General features: G+C 43.6%; 1 protein-coding gene across 4 annotated transcripts in view; it reads left to right on the top strand.

The window, feature by feature from the left end:
* The window catches only part of LOC105212812 (teneurin-a), a 224497-nt gene that overhangs the window by 123781 nt on the left and 79371 nt on the right, over nucleotides 1-21345 (top strand). For all 4 annotated transcript variants that reach the window (XM_011185098.3, XM_011185099.3, XM_011185101.3 and 1 more), the window contains 2 exons: nucleotides 8010-8273; nucleotides 12326-12432. In XM_011185098.3, the coding sequence (XP_011183400.2) occupies nucleotides 8010-8273; nucleotides 12326-12432 (371 nt within the window). The remainder of the gene's footprint in view (nucleotides 1-8009; nucleotides 8274-12325; nucleotides 12433-21345) is intronic.

Below are 21345 nucleotides of genomic sequence, written 5' to 3'. Positions count from 1 at the left end.
TTATATTTTTGATAATTCATCCTTCCGTACTTATAGAGTTAGGAGCGGTCTCAAGTGTCGAATTCTTTCTGAAAGAAATCTTTTCACACATACTCTCCAAATTGTTCCAATATGAACAAGTTCCAAACTGAAATTAATTTTCACTTTGCGTTTGTTGGTGTTTCAATTGCTGAGCATGGCATTGGTGGTGGGTTTTCTCAACTGATAGAGCAGACTATGCGCTTCCTTCTAAGCGCTCACTTTGCAATCTAATTTGTGCCTCGATTGCAATATATCATTTAAACGTGCATTCACGCCCACTTATTATATGCCTTCTGCGTAGCAGCACCCCCGGCCTCGGCTTTCGGAAAATACAGTAAAAATGTTAAAAATATTGTGTCGAGGAAATTATGAACTCGCCGATTGCAAATCCTCTACGCGCCGCATCACACCCTCATCCAAAAATTTCGATTGTGTTGTGTGTAAACAGCAATCGATTTCGGCAGAGGGTCACTCACCCCTCCCGTGCTTCTTCGGCTAAGCCGTCTGTTTGATATCGCCATTCCCGATTGTTATTCTTCGTGCTGTCACCATTGTTGTTGCTGATTATTTTGGTATAAATGGATTTGGAATATTTTTAGTTGCTGCAAGGCAAACAAGCCGCGCTCTTCTCACTTCCTATTATTGTTGTTGTAAAATACCGCTCGCTGTGCTTGGAATTGATTTTTTTATTAAATAAATAAATAAATATGGAAGTTGGCGAGCTTGTCAGGCCATTATTAGCTTAGACGATTTTAATTGAGTTTAACTGTAAAGAAGGGTGCGACTGACACTCTAATTCCCGTTGCCAAATCGAATTTACAGAAGCGTATGTGGACTGCATATTCAATGGAGGGTTTGTACGAAAGTATGTGTGGGATTCGAGGTTCACAAAGCATTTCTACTAATATTAAATTGAAGAAATATTTCTCAATAAATGGCAGAGAGAGAGAATAGTAACTTTCAAGATAATTGGTCTGCACTATAAGAGACCACAATGCGACCTTATTCAATTTTAGATGAGATTAAATTGTTTTTAAGGTTGTCTTACGGAGCTCAGAGAGCTTTATTGTATCTAGATTATACCAGCAAAGGTTCCACAACTTATTGTTGTCCCGGGGATACCTTGCAGATATATATTTGAGATATCGAAATCACATTTGGTATTTCAATAATTTCACTGTTATTTTCTTAAGCGTTAAGCTCTCTCTTGGATCGATAAATACTTACCGTTGTTAGCGCATTTCGTCTACTTCAAATATTTAATGTTTCCATTATCAACAACTTCCTGTTCAAATAATGAACTCCCCCACCCTGACACTTCCAGATAAGAAATTATATTTATATACACGTACATATATATATACGTATATATATGCATAAATCACGCGCTTTCGCTTTGATCATTCACCCCATGTCTTCTTCGTTTTGGTTTGTATTCAAGTTGTGCTTTTTGCTTTGTTGCCTGTTTCCTTATTACATATTTTGCTGTCGCGCGTATTTCGAAGCGTTTATATTGGTTTTGAGTCCTTGCGGGTGTTATTAGTCGCCCGGCGGTTTCTATGAATACACACAAGCCCCGGCCGAATTCACCACCAAAAAGGCAAAAGAAAACATGGTTTTTGTCCCTCATTGCTTCCTTCGGAAAAATTAATTCCCAAGCATTCTAGGGGCGGGGGCATGAGTGGCATGAATGGAAAGTTGTTGCGGGGTGCCAGTCAAGCACAATTTTTGTGTTATTCGCGTGCAGTCCAATGGTGCTTTACCATGTAAAATGAATTGGCCAGAGAAGGGTACGCGCCGCCGTCAGCGTTACATGAACATAAGCGAAGCAAAAAAAAAAAAAGATCGGCCTCTGCAATATTTTAAGTTTTGCTTGTTACAACTTTTATTAAATATTTATACACATATGCGGCATGAATTTGAATTCAAGAGTCCAGCAGTCTGGAGCTCTTTGGCGTTCAACAAAAGACGGAAGTGCACTGTTGTTGCTGTGTGAGCGCATGTATCGTTGCTTTTTGGCTGCTTGTTGTTGGCTAACGGAAAGCCGAACCGCGCTGGAACGAAGCGGCCATAATTCAATCATTTGTTGTTGTCGTGCTGTCTATAAGTCGGCTTGCAAGCTATATAGCGGTAGCTTTGTTTGTTGTGACCACAGAGCGGAAGTCAAAGCATGAAAGAAGACCTTGAGCCGCTATGTTCTGTGCATTTAGGCGCTGCAAGCAATGCACGCCACCATTTATGCTCTACTTTTATTTAGCATATGCGAGGGCGTTCGCCCCACTGCACAGTGGTTGGGCTTGTATGAAGGCTTTGAAATTTTCACCAAAATCTAGAAAATTATTTTAAATATATAGTAAAAAAGCCCCATCGGACTACTAGGTCATATAGCTCCCATAGAACTGTAATTGCCCTTATATGGCAATCATGCGCAAAAATACTTCTCATGGTCATGGTCGGAGCGTCAAAACTTTCAGTAAGGCTTTGTAAAAACATTTAAGAAAGCGATAAACAAGCTGAACATGATTTGTCGTTATAGTTTCCCCCATCCAACCCCCACATTCAACCTGTAAGAATAATATCATATAAACAAATCATGTAGAAAAAAAGCAAATTATCAACCAATTTAATACAGTTCACTGCCATTATAATTAGAACAAAAACTTATAATGCATCCTCTAGTAAACCGTACATAGATTGAAATAAAGATGGTTTATCCTTCTTTCCAAGCTTTTTTAGTCCAATTATTATGAGTTTGAACTCTACAATAGTTAATTTAAAGGCCATTATTATTTTGACGATTACTTCTACATCTGCAAATTTCCGCACCTAACTTTAACACATTTATAACATAAGACTCTGGTAAAGACAATGTAAAATAAATCTAACGGGGGAACACAACAAAAACTTTATGTAAACACATTGAAGACGCAGAAAAAAGGTTAAAAAATAGGTGATATAAAACACTAATTTCACAAAAAATACAAATCACGTTAGTCTTAATTAATTTCACAAGTTAAAATAAATACCTTTAGCTGCAAAAGTCATTAAAAATAATCTTGATTCGTTAACCTGAACAATTTGAAGTGCGTTGTTGCTGCGAATTAAAAAAAAAAATGTCTGATGTGCTTTAAAAAAAATACAGTTGTTCATGCGTTTCACTCTATTTTTAGAAAGTATCGTTAGATTTTTGGGAAAACCCGGTTTGAAAATAAGAAGTTTGGACAATTTAGAGGCCATCGGTTTACATTTTGTCAAAAAATCGAGAGATGGATTTTTTAATTTTTGGCCTACGGCGGAACCACTGAACAATTGAAATCTTACAACGATTGTATTTAGTCCAATAAGCAATAATTTTTTTGCAAATGTAACCAATACAAATGTTAAGTTTTCTCATCTCAACTGTGTAGCCTTTGTTTTCAATGCTTTGTTCTACCAAACCAAATATGAGCAACAGTAAGACGACAACTTAAGTTTACTCGCGAATATAAACATATGGGCAAATATCGGCAGCTAAACCTAACATTTGTATTACCTTAAAACATTGACAAATACACTGATAACACTCATAAAGGGGGGATCGTGGGGTAACATAACTAAATGTCTATTTAAACATGAAAATTACGTAAAAAAAAAACAAAAAAAAGTATAATCAATCAAAAATACACAACAAATAATAAATCAATAAAATTAATTTCACAAGATGAATTTATTAAAGTAAATACCTGCAACAATAAAATTCATTTTAAATAATTAAATTCGGACCTCTCTAGCAAACGTTTGCCACTTTGAAATTCAATTTTGTTTTCACAAAAAGCTAACTTAGCGCAGTTTCGCTGCAAAATTCAACAGTTGATCACGCTTTGCATTCTATTTTTAGAATGTCCCGTTAGATTTGTAGTAAAAACCGGTTTGCCATGAAGAAGCTTGGACATTTTAGAGACGATTTGGTAACTTTTCGCAAATTTTTGTTGTTATGAAATTTTTGAATTTTGTCCTATGGGCGCAACCACTGTGCACTGTACTCAAGGCTCCTGCCATTGGATCCAACCGAAGCGCGGCCTGACGAGAATGCAGTCGGATCGTTTCTTCTGAAATGAATGAAGCTAAACAAGGGCGTGAGCGCTTCGGTCTTTTAGACATTAAAGACAGCTACTTTGTAACTTTTTCACTTTGTTGCATATTGGCGGCCATTTTCGTTGCTTTATTAGCCAAAGGTTACCGCGTTTCCAGCATTTTCACTCAAGTTGTATAAAAAGCGTAATCAGCGGAGAGCTCACGGCTCGCGGTGCCAAGGCTGGAGTTGGCTGCGTCATATTTTCATACTCGCTGCGTCTTTGTCGAGGGTGCATTTATTTAATATTAAATTTAATATGTGTGCGTTTATGAGTTGTTGAGCCAGTAAACAAATTTACGAGCACAGATTTTTCCACTTTACGCTTTTAAGGATATCGTCCTCATACGTGCATGTGCAGCGGTATGTGCTCTGCCGAGTGCAAAGGAGCGGAAAGTGCTTGCGCGCACTACCACCCGGTGTTTGTGTATATGTGTAGATTCGCTGGAGCAATGCTTTTAATATCTTTTATCGCAGTGTGTCCGTTAGTTTGGCAGTGCTTTCAACTCCAGCCAAAACCCCGCTCTCGCTCTCTTCCGCCCGCCGCCTTGCCAGTATGCAAATGTAAGCAGTTCGTCCGAATCTCCGCCACTTTATCTGTGCGACGGCTGTGTGAGTATGTCGGGTCGGTGTTTGCATTTCATAATTCGTTTATCTCAATAATGTTTGCATAAACGACAAAGCTTTTCGTGTTGGTTGCTGTGAACGTCCTGATGGCGCTACGTCCACTGCTAGTGGGTCTGATGACAGTGCCGAGCTGCATTTGACGGCCGCTGCTTTAAGTATGCGGCGCTTCCTTTATCTCCTCCCTTCTGCAGTTTGGCCTGGACAATGGCTGGCAACGCTGGTGTTTTATGCTTTTTGCTGTTGACGGCTTTTTCTGCTCTCCCCCGTTGAAACTTCACTTTATGGCATTCCAGCTGAAGTTGGCCGACTCTTAGATATCCTTTTATGTAACTTCTACACACATGTATATATATATATAATGAATACTCACATTATTTTGGTGTGTCAATGTGGCTCTCTTTTTACATTCAACTCTGTTTAGTTTGCAAATTTAAGTATTTGAACTTCCAAGGAGAAGAAGAGAGGAGGTGCATGGCCGTCGGCTTCTGTTTGAACTGAATTTGCCGTAATGAGCGCAAATAAATTCGTGGTTTCGAATGCTCGAATAACCATTGAAACGGAGAAATCAACAAATAGCCGCGGTTGCCCACAACAAAGGCTCCCACGCCTTCAGTATTCACGCGGCTAGAACCGCAAACACTCAGGCATAACAACGCGTTCACATTATGTCAAGCACAAACCGAAGGCAAAGTGTGCGCACATAATTGATTATCCCGCTACATGCTGCCCTACGCACCCCGCGCTCCTACAGAACCTTAGGATGGGTAACTGGCGAACCTTCTAACGCCGCTGGCAATGCAATGCAATTTGTATTGAACTTTGGCCACATGGCGGATCAGTTCGAATCGGTGTCGAGCAGCTCCGCTATGTGTGGCTGCCGCTCCAGAGCCAGGGGCGGTTCATATGCTCTCAATGTTAAATGTATTCAAATCGAAATGATTTTATTGTGGTTATGGCGAAGTTATGGTGCTCCAGGTTGACTTAATTCACCCACCGGTGACTGATTGACAGGTGAGAAGTGTGGAACAACAAAAAGTTGTTTAAGGATATCGAATAGACAGTCTTCTAACACCAAAGTCTGCGGCGCTGTGCTGTTCGGGTGAAATGTCTCGGCTGGGTTTTAGTCGACAATTCATCAGTATCCCCGGCTTTATACATTCAATGTGCCGATCAACACCTTCATTCGTTTTGTGCTTAAGCTCCTAATTGTAGGCAATCGAAATTATTAAATTCCATCAAACCACCTTTCACCACAAAACAATTTAAAGACCCTTTCTATTGACCCAGCTGAGCCTTGTTCGACCATCTGGTACGTTGGCACTTTTACCGTTTCATGGCTTCTAATTTATTAATGCTGCCGCCCAGTCCGATGCATCGTCCTTAATGTTCTGCTTTACCTACACCCTCGTGCAGCAAATGGAGAAACTTTTGGGATTACGTTCGTGGCTTTGTGAGGCGATATGTGCCTCACGTTCCTAACTGTTTGATGCATAGAAAAAGTCGGCATTCCAAGTGGACATATTTCAATATGCCCTCTCTCCCTTCTACTCGCTAAAAGCCATAAGTCATTGTATAACAAAATTGGGCGCCAACTGCGGGTCTGCTCGGTGGACGTCTAACATTCGGTGTGTACATACATACGTGCTGTGGCCGGTGAACTTGTTCGTCAGAGCGTGTGCTAGTGATTTATTAGCAACAAAAAAGATTTGAGCAATTTAAATTAAGTTGTTCGACCATAAAGCGACTCTGCGCCGGCGTTTTGATGTGGTCACATGCCACATGGCTGCTTGGACATAAGGTAATAGACCAAACACAGACTGCATAGGCGGTAGGCAGTCGCCTAAATGAGCGTCTGAGCCAAGCAAACTTCAGATGCAAGGAGAGAGCGATGCGGTCAGCTGAAGTTGATGACCACATGCTCGGCATTGACCGGCCTGTATTGATGGCAATGGTGTGGGAGTACAACAGTTCATCCTTGTTGTCTCGGTGAAGCAGTACACTGGGTTCGGCAGCAAAGTGGCAGATCAGAGAAGGGTGCAGAGCTCCCATGCAAAACTTCGAACTTTAATGCCGTCCAACTTTCAAAAAGAGAGTGAATTTAATTTGTGTGTGTGTTTTTAAATGTACAGTTATGAAGAATGGGTGTATAAAACATTTGTGATAAAATTAATTTGGTCTAAGCAATTTTCATCAACTCTTAAAAGCTGTTCCAATGTGGAAATGTGTGATGTGAACTCGCTTCTGCGCTTTCCGTCGAATATCTGTGGCTGAAATCTAAAGCAGTGCGACGCAGATCTGTTCAAAAGTCCTTTGTGGCAAATGCCCGGCAATGACAATAAATAAACTGCCATTTTTTACACCAACAACAACAGCAAACAAACAAGTGCACTTTTCGGCGCTTCATCTCGTGCAGGGACGCGAGCGCGCAAACAAACAAATAAATAAAATAAATGGAAAGCCAGCGACATGCAGAAAGTTCCATTGAACTGTAATCGTGTGGCCGAGTGGCCGTAGGCGCACATCCGTTTAATGTTGCCGATAATATGGCGCGCAAAAGAAACAAATGCGGCAGCGATAACTGTGCACTGCAACACTGGCGGCGCAAATGCAACAATGGCGACGTGAAAAGCGTAAATAAAAACAACAATGAACAATGAAAATGGCGCTTGGCCGCCGGACGTGCGACTGGTGGGCCAAGCGATGACGAGGGGCTCCCAAACGGCGGAGCATCGGGGCTCTATTGATTTATGTTTTTAATTTAAAATTTCCGCTTTACTTAACTCTAGCCATAATGGCCATTTTTACTACGGCAGTGCATACGCGCACACGGCACACGGCATGCGGCATGCGGCATGTTGCAAGTTGTATGCAAAAAAGCATACGCAACATATTACCAGCGCATAAATGTATTTTGTGTCAATAAAAAAGCGAGGCATTTCCGAGTGCTCCAAGCAACTGCCGCCATTTGTGTTTTCCCTTTTGCTCTCTTTCCCGAGAACCATGTTCTTCTTGTTATTTTTAGTTAATGCATTTATGCATGTACTTATGTTTGTTCGATCCAGATGTTGTAACAGGGCGTGTGTTTGGAGGGGGGGGGGGGGGGGGTCACTGTTACTGCAAATATGCCTACAAATTCAGTTGGGGCACAACAAACAGTGTAATGAGCAGACCAACTGACTTTATGCTCGTAAATAAATATTTATTAAATTCGTTTTTCACATTATTTTTTCTTCTCTCTCTCTCTCAACAGATTGGGCCCAATGCCGGTCGGGCATCCACAACAGATGGCTCAAAGTATGTCAACAGGCAATAACACGCTGGGTCACGGCGGCATCGATCGCGGCGGCGGCGGAGGAGGCGGTGTGCCTGGCGGAGGTGGTGGGCCCGGCATGAATGGACCTGGCGGGCCCCACTGCCAGATGAGCGGCTCGCAGCCACTGGTGATGCCTGGGTTCCCATTGCGAAACTCGCACTCAGCGCACACTCCGCACTACTCGCCATATTCGCCATCCAGGTAAGTGGCATATTTGCATACACCCAATTGTTTTTGCTTCGCAATTGAAAGCATTTAAACCAGTAAGTCAGACCAAGTGAATCGGAATGAGCAACGAAACATATTTTAAAGTTTTAAGTTGGCATTTTCCTGTAAAATTCCGTTCAATAGCAAACGCCTTTCCATGAAGTGACTGACATTGCAGGCAAACGAAATAAAAAAGATGTCAAACAAAGCAGGAAACAATAGTGAAGAATTGACAGGAAAGATCTTGAACGCCCCCCACTTGTTGTCATAAATGGAAATGGACACTAAAATGTTGCAAATCGCTAAATAAGAAGCCACGTTGCCTGCAACTCACGTACGCTTTGTGGACTTCATTTTATAGTGCCACAACATTGCTGTTGCATCCCGCTGCGCTGTTGCAGCGTTGCAAATCATCATTAACTTCATTTGTGAGCAACGCGGATTTTCTCATTTGCGCGGTAAGCCAGGCGAAGAGGACATCAACAACCGACAATGGCATCATCGACGCGAACAAAGTCCGTCGCAGCGGTGATCCTTCTTATCCTTCACACTGAATTCGCACCTCGTTGCATTTGCATGCAAGTTGCACGCCAGCAAATGGGGCACGAACGCATATTAACCTTAAGTGAGAAGCAGCGCACGCCACCATGCTCCACAGCGGGTCAAAGGGGCAGCGATGGCACGCTTTGTGGCAGAGTCTTACAGCAACGCGGCAGAGCGATTTATAACTGTCGTAGCGCTCTGTTAATATTGCCAATATACCTTTGCTTGGTGGCGGTGTCATTGGTGCAACACTCACCGTGTTGCGGCTGTCAAGCCACTGTTTGGCACGTATCTCTTTAATATATTTTTATGTTGATTATGCTTATTGCCATGCCTTAGCCAAATGGATGGCATTACTAACGATCTCGACTTACGGTCTACAATTGACATTTCTCGCCATCGTGCCAACGTTTCATCTTCCTGCCCACGCGTTTTGATCAATGTGCCGCATGCGCTACACCTCGACGGTTGCTCTGTGTGTGGAGCGTAGGTTTCAAGTTGCTGCAGAAAGTTCTGAACAGAATTCTACTTGCACTTTGTAGAATCCCACCTACATACACGCCTGCAGCGCCTTTGTATGTTGGCTTAACCATTCGTGCAACATTTTCCCTCGCCACGCGCCCATAAATATTGTTTATGCGTATGGCTTTGTGCAGGCAGCACATCAGTCGAGCAAAAATTGCAAGTGCAACTGCTTTGCCAATCGCTGGTGAGGCGCTTCGGCGACAGATGCGATCGGAGCCGCAACACCGGAGCAACGACTTGAACGAGAATTGCCAGATTTAAGATGTAAGCGGGATTAGTTTGTGTTTGCTTGGCATAACTGTGTGCAAGCACACACGTCCATTGCCACTTGCAGCGCCACAGACGATGGCGGCGGAGTGCGGAAAATCGCCGGCTTAAGTTGGTGCTTATTTGGAATTAGAGCTTAAAATGCTGTAAAAATACGTGTACGCTGGGATTACTGCGCATTGTGGCAGCGGCAGTGGGAGAAGTAAAGCATCAATAACAAAATGCCAACAAAAACAACAAACTGACACGTTAAATTGAATGCATAGTGCAAATAGTGAGTTGAATGACAAACAGCCTCCACACACAAAGAATGAATCAGAGGCACATCTCCATTTATGGCAGCGAAGATTTGCAGAGGACAAACAGTTTCATGACCCAGGAAGGGTTTATGTTTATGGAAAGTGGGATATTATATTTATGGCCGGGAGCCGGGATTCTGCATTTCTTACGCTTTGTTACTGCTTTAAGCTAGCGAGAGCCTTTAAAAGTTCCACTAAAGAGCATAGTGTCTTTATGGCGCAGACCCGTTATTTCATTAGGTCCCCACCCTTGAATATTCCTGATATTATTACCCTTTTTATGAAAAAAGACTTGAAGCTTCGTAGTTTACTCATGTGATCAACATTTCTACTACTTGATGCCTTAAAACTATTTTTCAGTCGGACCCCCATTCTCTAGCCAGAGTTGCCACATTAATTGCCACCTTTGTCTCCACCCACAAGCAATTAACTGCCACTCAGCATGCCGCGTTGCAACAGCCAAAGTGACAACCAGCGACTTTCCAACACTTCCTACGTCCCACTTGCAACTGCTGCTTGCAACATCGTCATGCAGTGAGTGCATGCTGTACTTTCACACTTCATCATTTTGTCTACTTATTTTATATGAGCGCCAGGCTAGTTTGTCTCCAAAGGCTTTGCCAGCGGAGGTGTGTGAGCGGGTGTCGACGCAAGCAACCTCTGCGCCGCTTTGAAGCATTCACAAATGTTTCGTGTCATATTTGAAACCTTTTAGCGCTAGAAGACGTGCGAATGCAACTCCTTGTGGCAGCCGTAAGTGAGGAGTTGGCGGAGTGCAAAGAACGCGCGACACAAAAAGTTTACACTGTCAACACATTAATGTAATGTAATATTTTCGTGACGCTGCAAGGCGAACGCATCCCTGTCGCACATCATTTACTATGCTCACTGTGCACCTGAATGCCATGCTGGTGCTTGCCGCTTGCCACCTTCGCAGTCTGGCAAAATGCATTGAAATTTCTTCATTATTTGCCACTGAATGTTGCACCAGTGTTTGTTGGTGTTGCCTAATGCTGCACGCCAGCTTGCTGAGCTATTGACACAACGGGAAATTGGTCATCAGTTGTAGACAGTGTTAAGTGCCTCATCATAGGCTCGCCTCTCCGCCCCTCCGCTCTTGCAACGCTGGAAAGGTGCTGACAGTTGACAGTAGTTCTGGTCTGGGCTCGACAATTGTTGTTGTTATTTATTTTAGCAGCACAAATTGCCGTTGCCACAATCACAGCTTACAGCGCGACCGCGCATCAGTGCCGCCAGCCACCTATTCATATGTGACAAGTATAGTGCATACGAAGCCAAGAGCCAAGTGTTGACAGTTTTTGCCGTTTTTTCCTCTTCCATAATTTGAAATGCAAATTAGTGCTCGCTTTGACATCGGCAGTTGACACATATTGCCACTGCCGTCGCGGTTATAGGCGAATTCATCACCGCCGCATTGGCAGGCAAATAAGTTATTTGGTGGCATGTCCCGCAGCCGCGACAAACGTCACGGGCTCAAACGCTTCACCGCATAATTTATCATCCGTCGTCGACGACAGCTCAGGCGTTCACTCTGTTGTGCCACGAGTTTTGGCTGGTTGGCAGGTGCTTTGCAGCTCCATTCGTCCAGCGGAGTATAGTTTTTAAGGTTAATTGACAAAGGAAATTAATACATTCGCGCCGATGTACGAAGATGGGAAAGCTGACGAGAATGGCCCACTGGCTCCTACTGACCGGCCGGGCAGCGGCGCACTGGCTAATGTATGCGTGGTCACGTGGCGCGCATTGTCTTCGACAATGATTGCTATTTATGACTGTATTTTGTGGCGCGATTTCTTAAATCTTTCTGTTAACTTTGTAGACATCTTCTAAACATTTTCAGCGCTTATATAAACAGGATAGGAGCGTATGATATTTACAGATAATTTTACGATTTCATGAAATATCAATAAAATGAAATGTTCTTCGTCAGCAGTTTGTGTGTCTGAAGTGGTTAATTGATGTGCGCACTTTTAAGCGGCTCATATCTGTGGCGTCCACAGATCGTTTGGTCACCACACTCTGCTGGAAAGGCTTTCCGCTGCGCTCTCCCAATCGCCGCTGCAACCGCAACTTAAACTAAAACTGCACATAAACACTATTAAGATAATCACTGCGAACTGCCGTTAAGTTCCGCAACTCCTGACAAGTCCTTGCTGTGGAAATACACAGCGGATGGGCCGTGTGGCCGTGTGGCACATCATGTGTGACAACAGTTTTATTTTGTTTGCTTTTAATTTGTTGCTCTGGCCTTCGCTTCGGGCTGACTTGCCACGTACTCCTGCCGCAGCCACCTTCAGCCAATGTGGCACATAATCACTTGAATGTGTTTGTATTTGCTTTTGTATTGCTGTAAAATGCTTAAACGCTTGTCTTTTGTTCTCTTTCTTGCAGGTTTCACATAGATAAGCGCTGTCAGCACCGATGTTCCTGGAAATGTTTGAGTATCGCCTTAATACTAGTAACAGTCGTCCTAAGCGCCATGTTGACCTACTTTGCAGGTGAGTTCCATGCGACTATCTCGCTCTCGCTCACGCACAGAGTGTATCACCACACTCCTATGAGGACTACTCTGTGCTCGAGCATGGCTCGAATGTGTGCGCGTGTGTTCGTGTAAGGGAGAAATTAAAAGTTATGCATTCAATGACGAATATGAAAATTCTACAATTACGAATACCTTTACACACACACACACACACACACACACACACACACACACATGTGCTTTGTAGTTGTTGTTGTACATTAGTTTTAAGCGGAAATTTACTCGGTGATTTCTTTCTTACTGCGCTCGCCATTTACGCTTAGCAGAGTGGCCATTAAAGCAAATTGAATATTTAAGCCCCTTATCCAAGCGGCAGCTCATCTGCCACAACACACATACACACACACAGACGCGCTGTCATTTACATAACTATAAGTGGAGAAGTGCTTACGCTCTTGTGGATTTGGTACACAAGTCATTAGCCCCGAGACAGATTTGCTTTAATATCATCGGATAATGCGCTGCGGTGTGCGGCGCTGCCGGCTAACGAGGTGAGCGTAATGGTAGCCATTGTTAAACCTTTTTCCGCAAGCCTTTGTTACATTAATTAAACGAAAAGGGATTTAATGATATTCGCAAACACCGAGCTACTCAAATAGACACATATTAAGTCCCACACTAACACATCCACACATACATATGAGCACTCTGCCTCCACCTGAGTCGAATGGCACACACGGCTGTGTTTACCTAACTGTATCTTAGAAATAAAGAGTAAATTATATTTGTAATTGAGTGTGCGTATGGGCGTGTAGACCATACAAACTGATACCTTTTTAGGCTAATGCAAAGCAAACACTTCATATGAGGTGCCACAACCGTTGTCGCCTCTTATGTTTGAACAAGACAAATTCTCGGCATCTCCCTCCGCGTGTGTGCGTGTATGTAAATGAGTGTATGAGCGGACATTGTCATCTCATAAGCCCTTGTGTACTCATTTAACGGAAGATGGGTCCAATCCTCATGGATGGGCTTTGTTTTGCTCTTTCCAGGCAATCTCTGCAAGAAAATAGTGTGCTGTCATGTAAAGAGTCCATTTGTTCACCCACTGAGTGGACAATCTCTGTTCGCTTCTCAAGTTTGCCGCGAGTGTTTTCCTAATACAAATGACTCAGTAACATACATATTTGATGAGCAAAGCTCAAAGGGGATGATGCAAAGCTTTCACCAATTATATGTGTAATTACTTCAATACATAAGAATTAATATTTTATTTTATTATTACAAATGGCTGAATAATTAAATTTTGATCATTTACTTGTCTCTTTGGAGTGGGCTAGTCTACCTACAATCGCCTGCTTTTAAGAATCCTTCATAGCTTTCGATTGACTTAGATAGTCTATTGCCCAAATTCTTTCCGATTAGAATGGATAATAGACACTTACTTCCGGCAGTACCAATTGTCTTCCTATATTCTATAAGAAATCTACATAAGACACAAAAGACTTTGAAACAGTCTGATCCATCTGAACTTTGCCATATTTACCTGTGTTATCATTTCGTTTTTTTAATAATTTGTTTTGAAATTAAATCTTCGTATACAATACACCACATGCATTTGATGGACCGCACCAGTCTCTGCGATGCATTTGGCTGTTGTACATAATCTAATACTCTGTTCTATAAGTATCCACGCAGCGGAGACTTTTGTGTGGCCAGAGCGGGGTGGAGAGTTTTTCCTTCCATCAGTTACGACCGGGTCGCAAATTGTGAATCTGTGCAATGTGGAAAGCACTGAACGTGCCACAGATAAATCTTGGTAGTGGTTCGGTAACAGTAAATATGGTGGTAGATAATAAATTGAAAGCAGAACTCGAAATTGCTACTGAGGGCCACGGGAGCAGCGAGCGCTAGCGGTGAAGGGGAGCCGTGCAGTCGGAAATTCCAATCTTTCCATTTGCAGTCTGGCAACGTTTAGGTGTCGGTGCTGTCTGTTGCGGCGCATACCACGTATGTGGTAAGTACGCGTGTGAGCGAGCGGTTGGATGGCAGTCGAATCGGCGGTGCGTAAGCTAGTGAAAGCGCGGTGTGCGTATGAGAGGGGAGAAAATGCAAAGCATAAATTTTCCCAAGTGCTTTGGCTGACGAAAGTTATGTTGTTGTTTCTAATGTTACAGCGTGGCACCACAGAACCACGAAACATGTGCAGCAAAAATTCGGCGAAACACTCTCCCCACATATCCTCCCTTTGTGAGGCAGTCCCGCACAACCCCCGTTCTATTGACGTGCTTTTGTCTTGACTTACACCACACAAATGTTTTGCAGAGTTTTCGGCGGGTATGTGCGCGTCGACTGGTGCGGGCGCATGCCACAGCCAGGATGTTTTATTCTCTAAAAGTAAAATGTAAAAGCAGAAGACCCACGGGTTCTTCCTCCGTCTCCACACATGGGTGAACAGCTGCGTGTGACCGAGTAACTATTTATTTCTGTTCAGTTTGGACGATGTTCTGCTGGATCGCGAAGCTTTCGTGTATTTGGAATGTTTTCGCTATTAACACACCACGAGGAACACAGATTTAAATCACTTGCAGTTAACATAGACTCCGCTGCATTCTCCAAGCCCCATTGCCTGGGTTGTGGTTCTGTTGTTGAGTCTACAAATTTATTATTGTTTTCATTTAAAACTATTAAGTATGGATGTAAATCCCGCATTTTATTTTCTCTCTTTGTCAAACTGCGAGGCTCTTTAAAGAGTTCTTCGTGATTATTCTTCTTCTGCCCACTTACTCTGACTGTGCTAAGATACCACGCTTCGGCTTGGAGTATCATCTAGGGACCTGCCCCAACTCCAGTTCACTTCACAGCCGCTATTGTTGTTGTTGTTGTGAAGTGCTAACTTTTAATTTTCGCTTCACTCCTTTTCCCTTAAAATCGCTTATTGCGCTGTTTGTTTGTTATTTTTCGCAACTTCGCCACCGGCGCTCGAGGCGGGCGAGTAAAAGTGTCCTGCGCTAATAAAATTACTTCGTCATAAATCACATTACCCACATAATTTGTACGGAATTCACGCACAACTTTTGGCCAGAGCCATCGTTCCATTCGCATTGTGGCACATTGTAGCCGCCGCTTTCGCGAGGCCATGTTTGTTTGTTGTTATCCCAAAGTGCTGAGCCATTATCCAAATAACTTTTACGCAAACGTTTCTTGAAAAGTTTCCCTCTAAAGTATAAACGTGGCACCTGCCCACCGGGGCGATGCAAGCTGACTTGGATCGCAGCTCCAGCCCCACCAGCAGCCGCCCCCTCGATGATAAGCGCCTTGAGATGCTGTTTTGTACGCAGGATGTAGTCAAGTTCCGTTCGGCTTTGCCCTGCGCATTGGCGCGCAAAAAGGGTGAAGAGCGAAGGTGCGGTGTGGCAACATTATGAACAGTTGTAAAAAGGGTTGCCGCCATGTGGTGCGTTTTGAATTGCTCTCGCCTGACATTCACAGTCACTTCGACTGGTTGCTGATTGTTGTTAGTACCATTGTTATTGTTGTTGTCACTGTTTTATGTGTCATGAAAATGCGGTTGATGTGCGCACGACCACAACGTCGGCATAAACACCGTAATTAGTTGAAATGAGGCGCCAGCAGGTGGCCCATCGACCGCGCTTTATGCCGCCGAGGTGAAGAGGACCGCCAACGAAATGGGTCGTGCACTCAAACACCACACACATTCCTACAACTTATGTTTGTTGAGCGGGCGTTGACTGCGCGAAGGTGGAAGGGCGGTGAATGTAAAAATAAGAGTTTTTTCTGAAACGATGGAAGGCAAAGGTGAGGCATTTCACAGCAATTAATGGTAAACAATTTACAATACTTACTTTGCTCGGCGTAAGCAAGAGCAAGAGCATAAGTAGAAGTTATTGTTGTTGTGGCAGTTGTATTATTTTTAGGAGGAGTGCGCTGAATCTGAGGCATGGCAAGAGAGGAGTACACACGTGTGCTCCGGCGGAAATGCTTCCGATGCCAAAAAGTTTTAAACTCCACATCTATGTATGTGCGGATGTGTGTGTTTGTATGAATGGATGCTATGTTGCCTAGTCGTCCAGTGGCACAGTTATACTTCCGTTCTGCTTTGTTGTTTAGGTTGTTAGTTCCTTGGCTGTGGCGCTTAAAAATATTGAATCCAGCAAGTTTTAAGGAAAACTCCCCGAAACCGTTGCAATTCGCCACATCCAAGTATTGAGATTTTCTAAGGCTGTGGGATTTCGCGCGCTCCTCTTCCCCAATTATTGAAATAAAGATAAATTACGAAATTTAATAGTCAAAGTTTTGCATTCAACTGCCACCGTTTGCTGCCGTCTATTTCTTTGAATTTGTTGCTGTATTTATTGGCCTAATAATAGTTGTGTCTGCACTCGTACATGTTTGCGCTCATTTGCATAACGGCTGGCAACGCCTCTTCCAGTCCTCTTCTCATGCGCCGTCCATCACCAACAACGATTCTTACGGTTTGGTGATTTTGTTTTTGCTGTTTTTTTATTGTCGCTACAGTTATATAACCCAGGCTGTTTACTTACTTTAATCAGTTGTGAATTTATTGCCCGGTTGACAGTCACGTTGACGTTAACTGCCCCATTCCCCATTTCCCAACCACAGGGGCGAGGTGTCTTCGTGGGATCGCGCTTCGGCCAGCAATGCGCTTACTAATTTATATGCCCGTTGTATGTGAGTCTGTTATCAGTTATAGTATACGTTACATCCTGAAAATAAACCTTTACAGCAAGCACACTTGTCCACGAGGGTTCCTTAAGTTACAATTAGACGCATTTCGAGAAATGGTGCTACATATTTCAAGGATCTTTCGAGACATGTCGACTAGTCAAACTTGCATGGCGTGTGTTGTTACTTTCATTGCTGAAGACTATCGTAGTTGGGGAACTATGAAAATTTAGAAAAAATCACTCAACCGTCGTAGTTTAGAAGATATTATTAGAATATTCTTATGCAGAGTGCATAAAGCTCGCAGAGGTCGGTTTTAGAAACTTGTAATCAGAATTATTTGCTCGCAATGATTATTCAAATATCCGGTTCAGGTTCTTCATTTTGGCGGATATTCAGAACTATTAAAATTTCATTACAAAACCGTTGAATACGAGTATGTGTTATGAATAACTCATTAAAGCGAATTTAGTTTTCATAATAGGAGCTAATTAAGCGAATTCGGCTTTGACATACAATTAACCACAAATCCGTCAGCCTTGCAACCACATTTCACTCGTTACGTCATGAGGACCCTGCCACGCTTTTCACTAATTCCCCTAATTATGCAGAATCGCTTGTGCGCTTGTTCGCCACTCCGGCACCGCAAAATCAATAGATTTGACATAAGCGAATTGCATATCCGCAGTAACGTATCCTCCTCCCTCTCCTCGTATCCATTTGTCTGGTGTCGACCATCAATTCCTGTAATTGACTGCAAATTCGGGTCAGTTTCAGCCGCATTGCTTCCAACGGCTTGTTGGACTCTGTCCGCCTTCACGTTGCCAATCACTTCCGTCAACCATCCCAACTTTGGGAGTGCCTGGGTACCGCTTCGCCCATCAAGACATGGCATATCGACTGACTGTCTGACTACCTCCCGCGGCGGAGTTATGTAACCGAGCGTGAAGCTTTGAAGCCTAGCGCACGTAATGCAGGTGTCCTTTGCAATTTTTCCAAGCTTTTAAAGAGCTGCAGTTGAAACTAGAAAGCAGCGCTACAATAACATAACGGACCGTTTCACAGTGCGACAGCAACAAATAATCAGCGGTGTGAGTGCTGTTAGTGAGGTTCGCAACCGTTCGTTCGAGTAGCGCAATGATGATGTCGACAGCGCATGTAAGGCTGCTGCAAGGACGGGGCAAGTGCACATCTAATAGACACCGAAAAATTGGACCGCACATAATCAGCCACTTGCATCCGCATTCGGGCAGCATGTCAATAAAGACCTGCGCGGTTCGCTCCCCCTCTCTCCACAGAACATTCGCACTTGTGCAGAAACTTTGCAAACAGATTTTGCTATTGTTTCCATTGTTGTTGTTGTTGTTGCTGCTGCTGCGGCTGCCTGTCATTGGTTGGAAGGATGTGCACCGCATTGCAGTGGCTATCGGAAATGAGTTAATCGATTTTTAAGAGGATCGCTACTTGCAATCTCAATCGACATGCTGCGCTTTGCTTCGTATTTTATTCCGTTTTATTGCTGTTGTTGTTCTTCTCCCTTGTTTCATCACATTGTTTGAGTGTTATATGGCATTTCGTGCTTGAGGAATCTGCAATGAGCACACTTTCCTGTCGGTTGGGGCTGATATTTCGTTGGCCTTGTTAGTGTACTGCGGTGGAGAGTGCAATGAAGCGGCTGCTGAAAGATAGGTTAACTACTGGAATTCGGTTTGGCACACATTTTATTTTTCAAATAACTCATCTTTCGGCAACTCATTGAGTTGTTGGCCGCGTAATGAGTTTTCTATCAGCTGCCTTTAATTTTAATACATTGATTGCAGAAAGATGACTATGATCGATGTGATTCCTCTACAAAGTCCTCGCTATGACGTCGAACTGCAATAAGTATTTTCAATATTATGAATTGGAAAATATTCAGCATTATCAAACAAACCAGATTTATTCCTTTCCTTAGTAACTGATTGTTAATTGTTTTGCCTGTAAATGAGAATCTTAAATATTTTCAACCGATTTTAATGTGTCAGTAATCGCTTTAACTGTCTGTATATATGTGTGTTCCTCCACGTCCTTCTGGCACCTGTCGCGCTTTTGATTTTTCCTTCAACGTCAACGGAATCTCGCCAATCGAGCGACTCGTGGTCCGAAGTGGGGCGGTGAGTGGGGTCGGTATGCAAATTAAATTGTTGGCAGTCAGCGCTTTGCAACTTCCTTCGGCGCCTTGCGACGTGAATCTCCAGGCAGCGTCACCAAAGCAAAGCCCCACACCACTCCGTGAGCTATTGTTGTTGCAGCGTTGGAGAGAGGTGGCAAGTTGCGGTAACAGAGTGCAACGAAGCATGAACCGCGTTAATTCGTCTTTTGTTGCAAACGCCACACATTGCGCTTAATGCCCCCACGCACACACGCTTGCTTTCTTTTAAATGGCAGACGTGTGACGCCGGCGGGGATAACGATATCAACAGTGGCGGCGACAACAACAATGACAAAGCAGAGCAAAATGGCAACAGTGTCAAAGCGCAAAACACAAGTGAGGTGGAGAACGGTTGGCGGGCGCGAGGCGAGGCGGCACCGAGATAGAAGAGTGCATTTGAAATGTGAGCGAGGACAGACAGAAATTGAAGCTACAATTTAAATCATCGAGCGGAAGCGGCGATGCGCTGGCAGCAGGACGAAATGCGGGGATTGCGGACACTTAGACTACAGGGGCGGCGGTTATGCGAGGAGGATAAGCAAACAATTTGCATGCAGTTCCCGTGTATGTACCCCCCGGCAGTGGGTGGTGGACCGGGAGAAGCGAGTACCCGAATGCTCGCAGTATAATAGCTGAAGGTTATTTCTGAATTCATTTGCATGAGGTTGTTAACTCTTTTCGCTATTGTTGTTATATTTTGTTGTTGGCGGAAAACTGTTGTTGGTTTCGCACTCTATGCATATTCTTTGAAGCTTGCGGTTGCTGTTTTTCCAGTATTTTTGCAGCAATTCCTCTTTTGATGCGCTTCGCTCTTGGCCGAAAGCCACATGGCATTTGTCTGCAGCAGTAGTGGCAACTCAGTAGCAACAAAATGCCACTGAGTGTGTGGACGTGTGTCTTCTTCTAGATTCACATAGATAATAGAAAAATGAGAAAATTTGAATGCGAAACAGAGAAATGTTTTTGGCATGCTAGCACAATGAAAGCTGCGTTGGGAGCTCTCGCCATCCCCCCCCCTCTCCCCAGAGTGCTCTGGTTGCAAATGAAGTGACAGTAGGCAGTAGGCAGGCATGACAGCTGCATCTCTGCAGAAAAAAGCTAAAGCCATCCGCATATAATCACTTTCGGAGTGAGCTAGCGCCTGAATGTAGGCAGAGCGTTAGGCAAAACTCGTTCCATTTCATTTCAAATCGTTTCGTTTCAGTAGTTGTCTGCTGCAGCGTGCTTGTTTCTGTGTTGCCATGTGGGGTATTCTGCATGAAATAAGTGTTAAAATTGCATTGGGAATTAGAGTGGAAACGACATTACACAGTTGTCATGTTCGCATGCAGCGTGCAGTACATTTAGGCTGATGGAATAATTTGGAAATTTCCATTTATTTGAAAACTCACAATGGCACCGACCAACCACCACCAGCACAAAAGCAGATTAGCAAATGTTTTTTATGTGGCTCCACATGTATATAATATCGAAAAGGCCATCAGCTGCTATGGACTCGTCGCTCACCAACACTTGGGTGGCATATATATAGGGGCGCCTCCACATGCACCACAAACACACCAATGAATGCACATGCAACACATCGAGGAGCTTCGGAACGCACACACCCACAAATGGAATGGAATTTCGCATGCACACTGCCACACACACACAATGAATGTTAGCCACAAGTGAAATTGTTAAAGAGTTCATTGAAAAGAAAGGAAATCCAATTTCAACTGCATTTCCATGATAGTTTGCTCCGTCCCACAGGAGGTTGTTGTCTCACTGCTATTTGTCTCGGTTGTCTAACGGGAAAGGAGGGGTGTGTGGCAGTGCAGCAATGCATTTGAGGTCGTTCGAGTAGCGAGGTAAAGTTTCCTTGCGGTTCTCGCTCCAAGTTTCCAAAGAAAAACCGCAGAAGAATGCAATTTTAGCAACTTCCCAATCCAAACGGCCGACACTGTTGAATTCCTTGTCGCACTTCAACACACTCCCCGCTCTGAAGCCGTCTTGTACCGATAGCCCCTTCGCAGCCACCACTGCGGACCA

Source organism: Zeugodacus cucurbitae, chromosome 5, assembly GCF_028554725.1.
Source record: "Zeugodacus cucurbitae isolate PBARC_wt_2022May chromosome 5, idZeuCucr1.2, whole genome shotgun sequence".
NCBI classification, from domain to species: domain Eukaryota; kingdom Metazoa; phylum Arthropoda; class Insecta; order Diptera; family Tephritidae; genus Zeugodacus; species Zeugodacus cucurbitae.
This window is presented reverse-complemented; position numbering and strand designations above follow the sequence as displayed.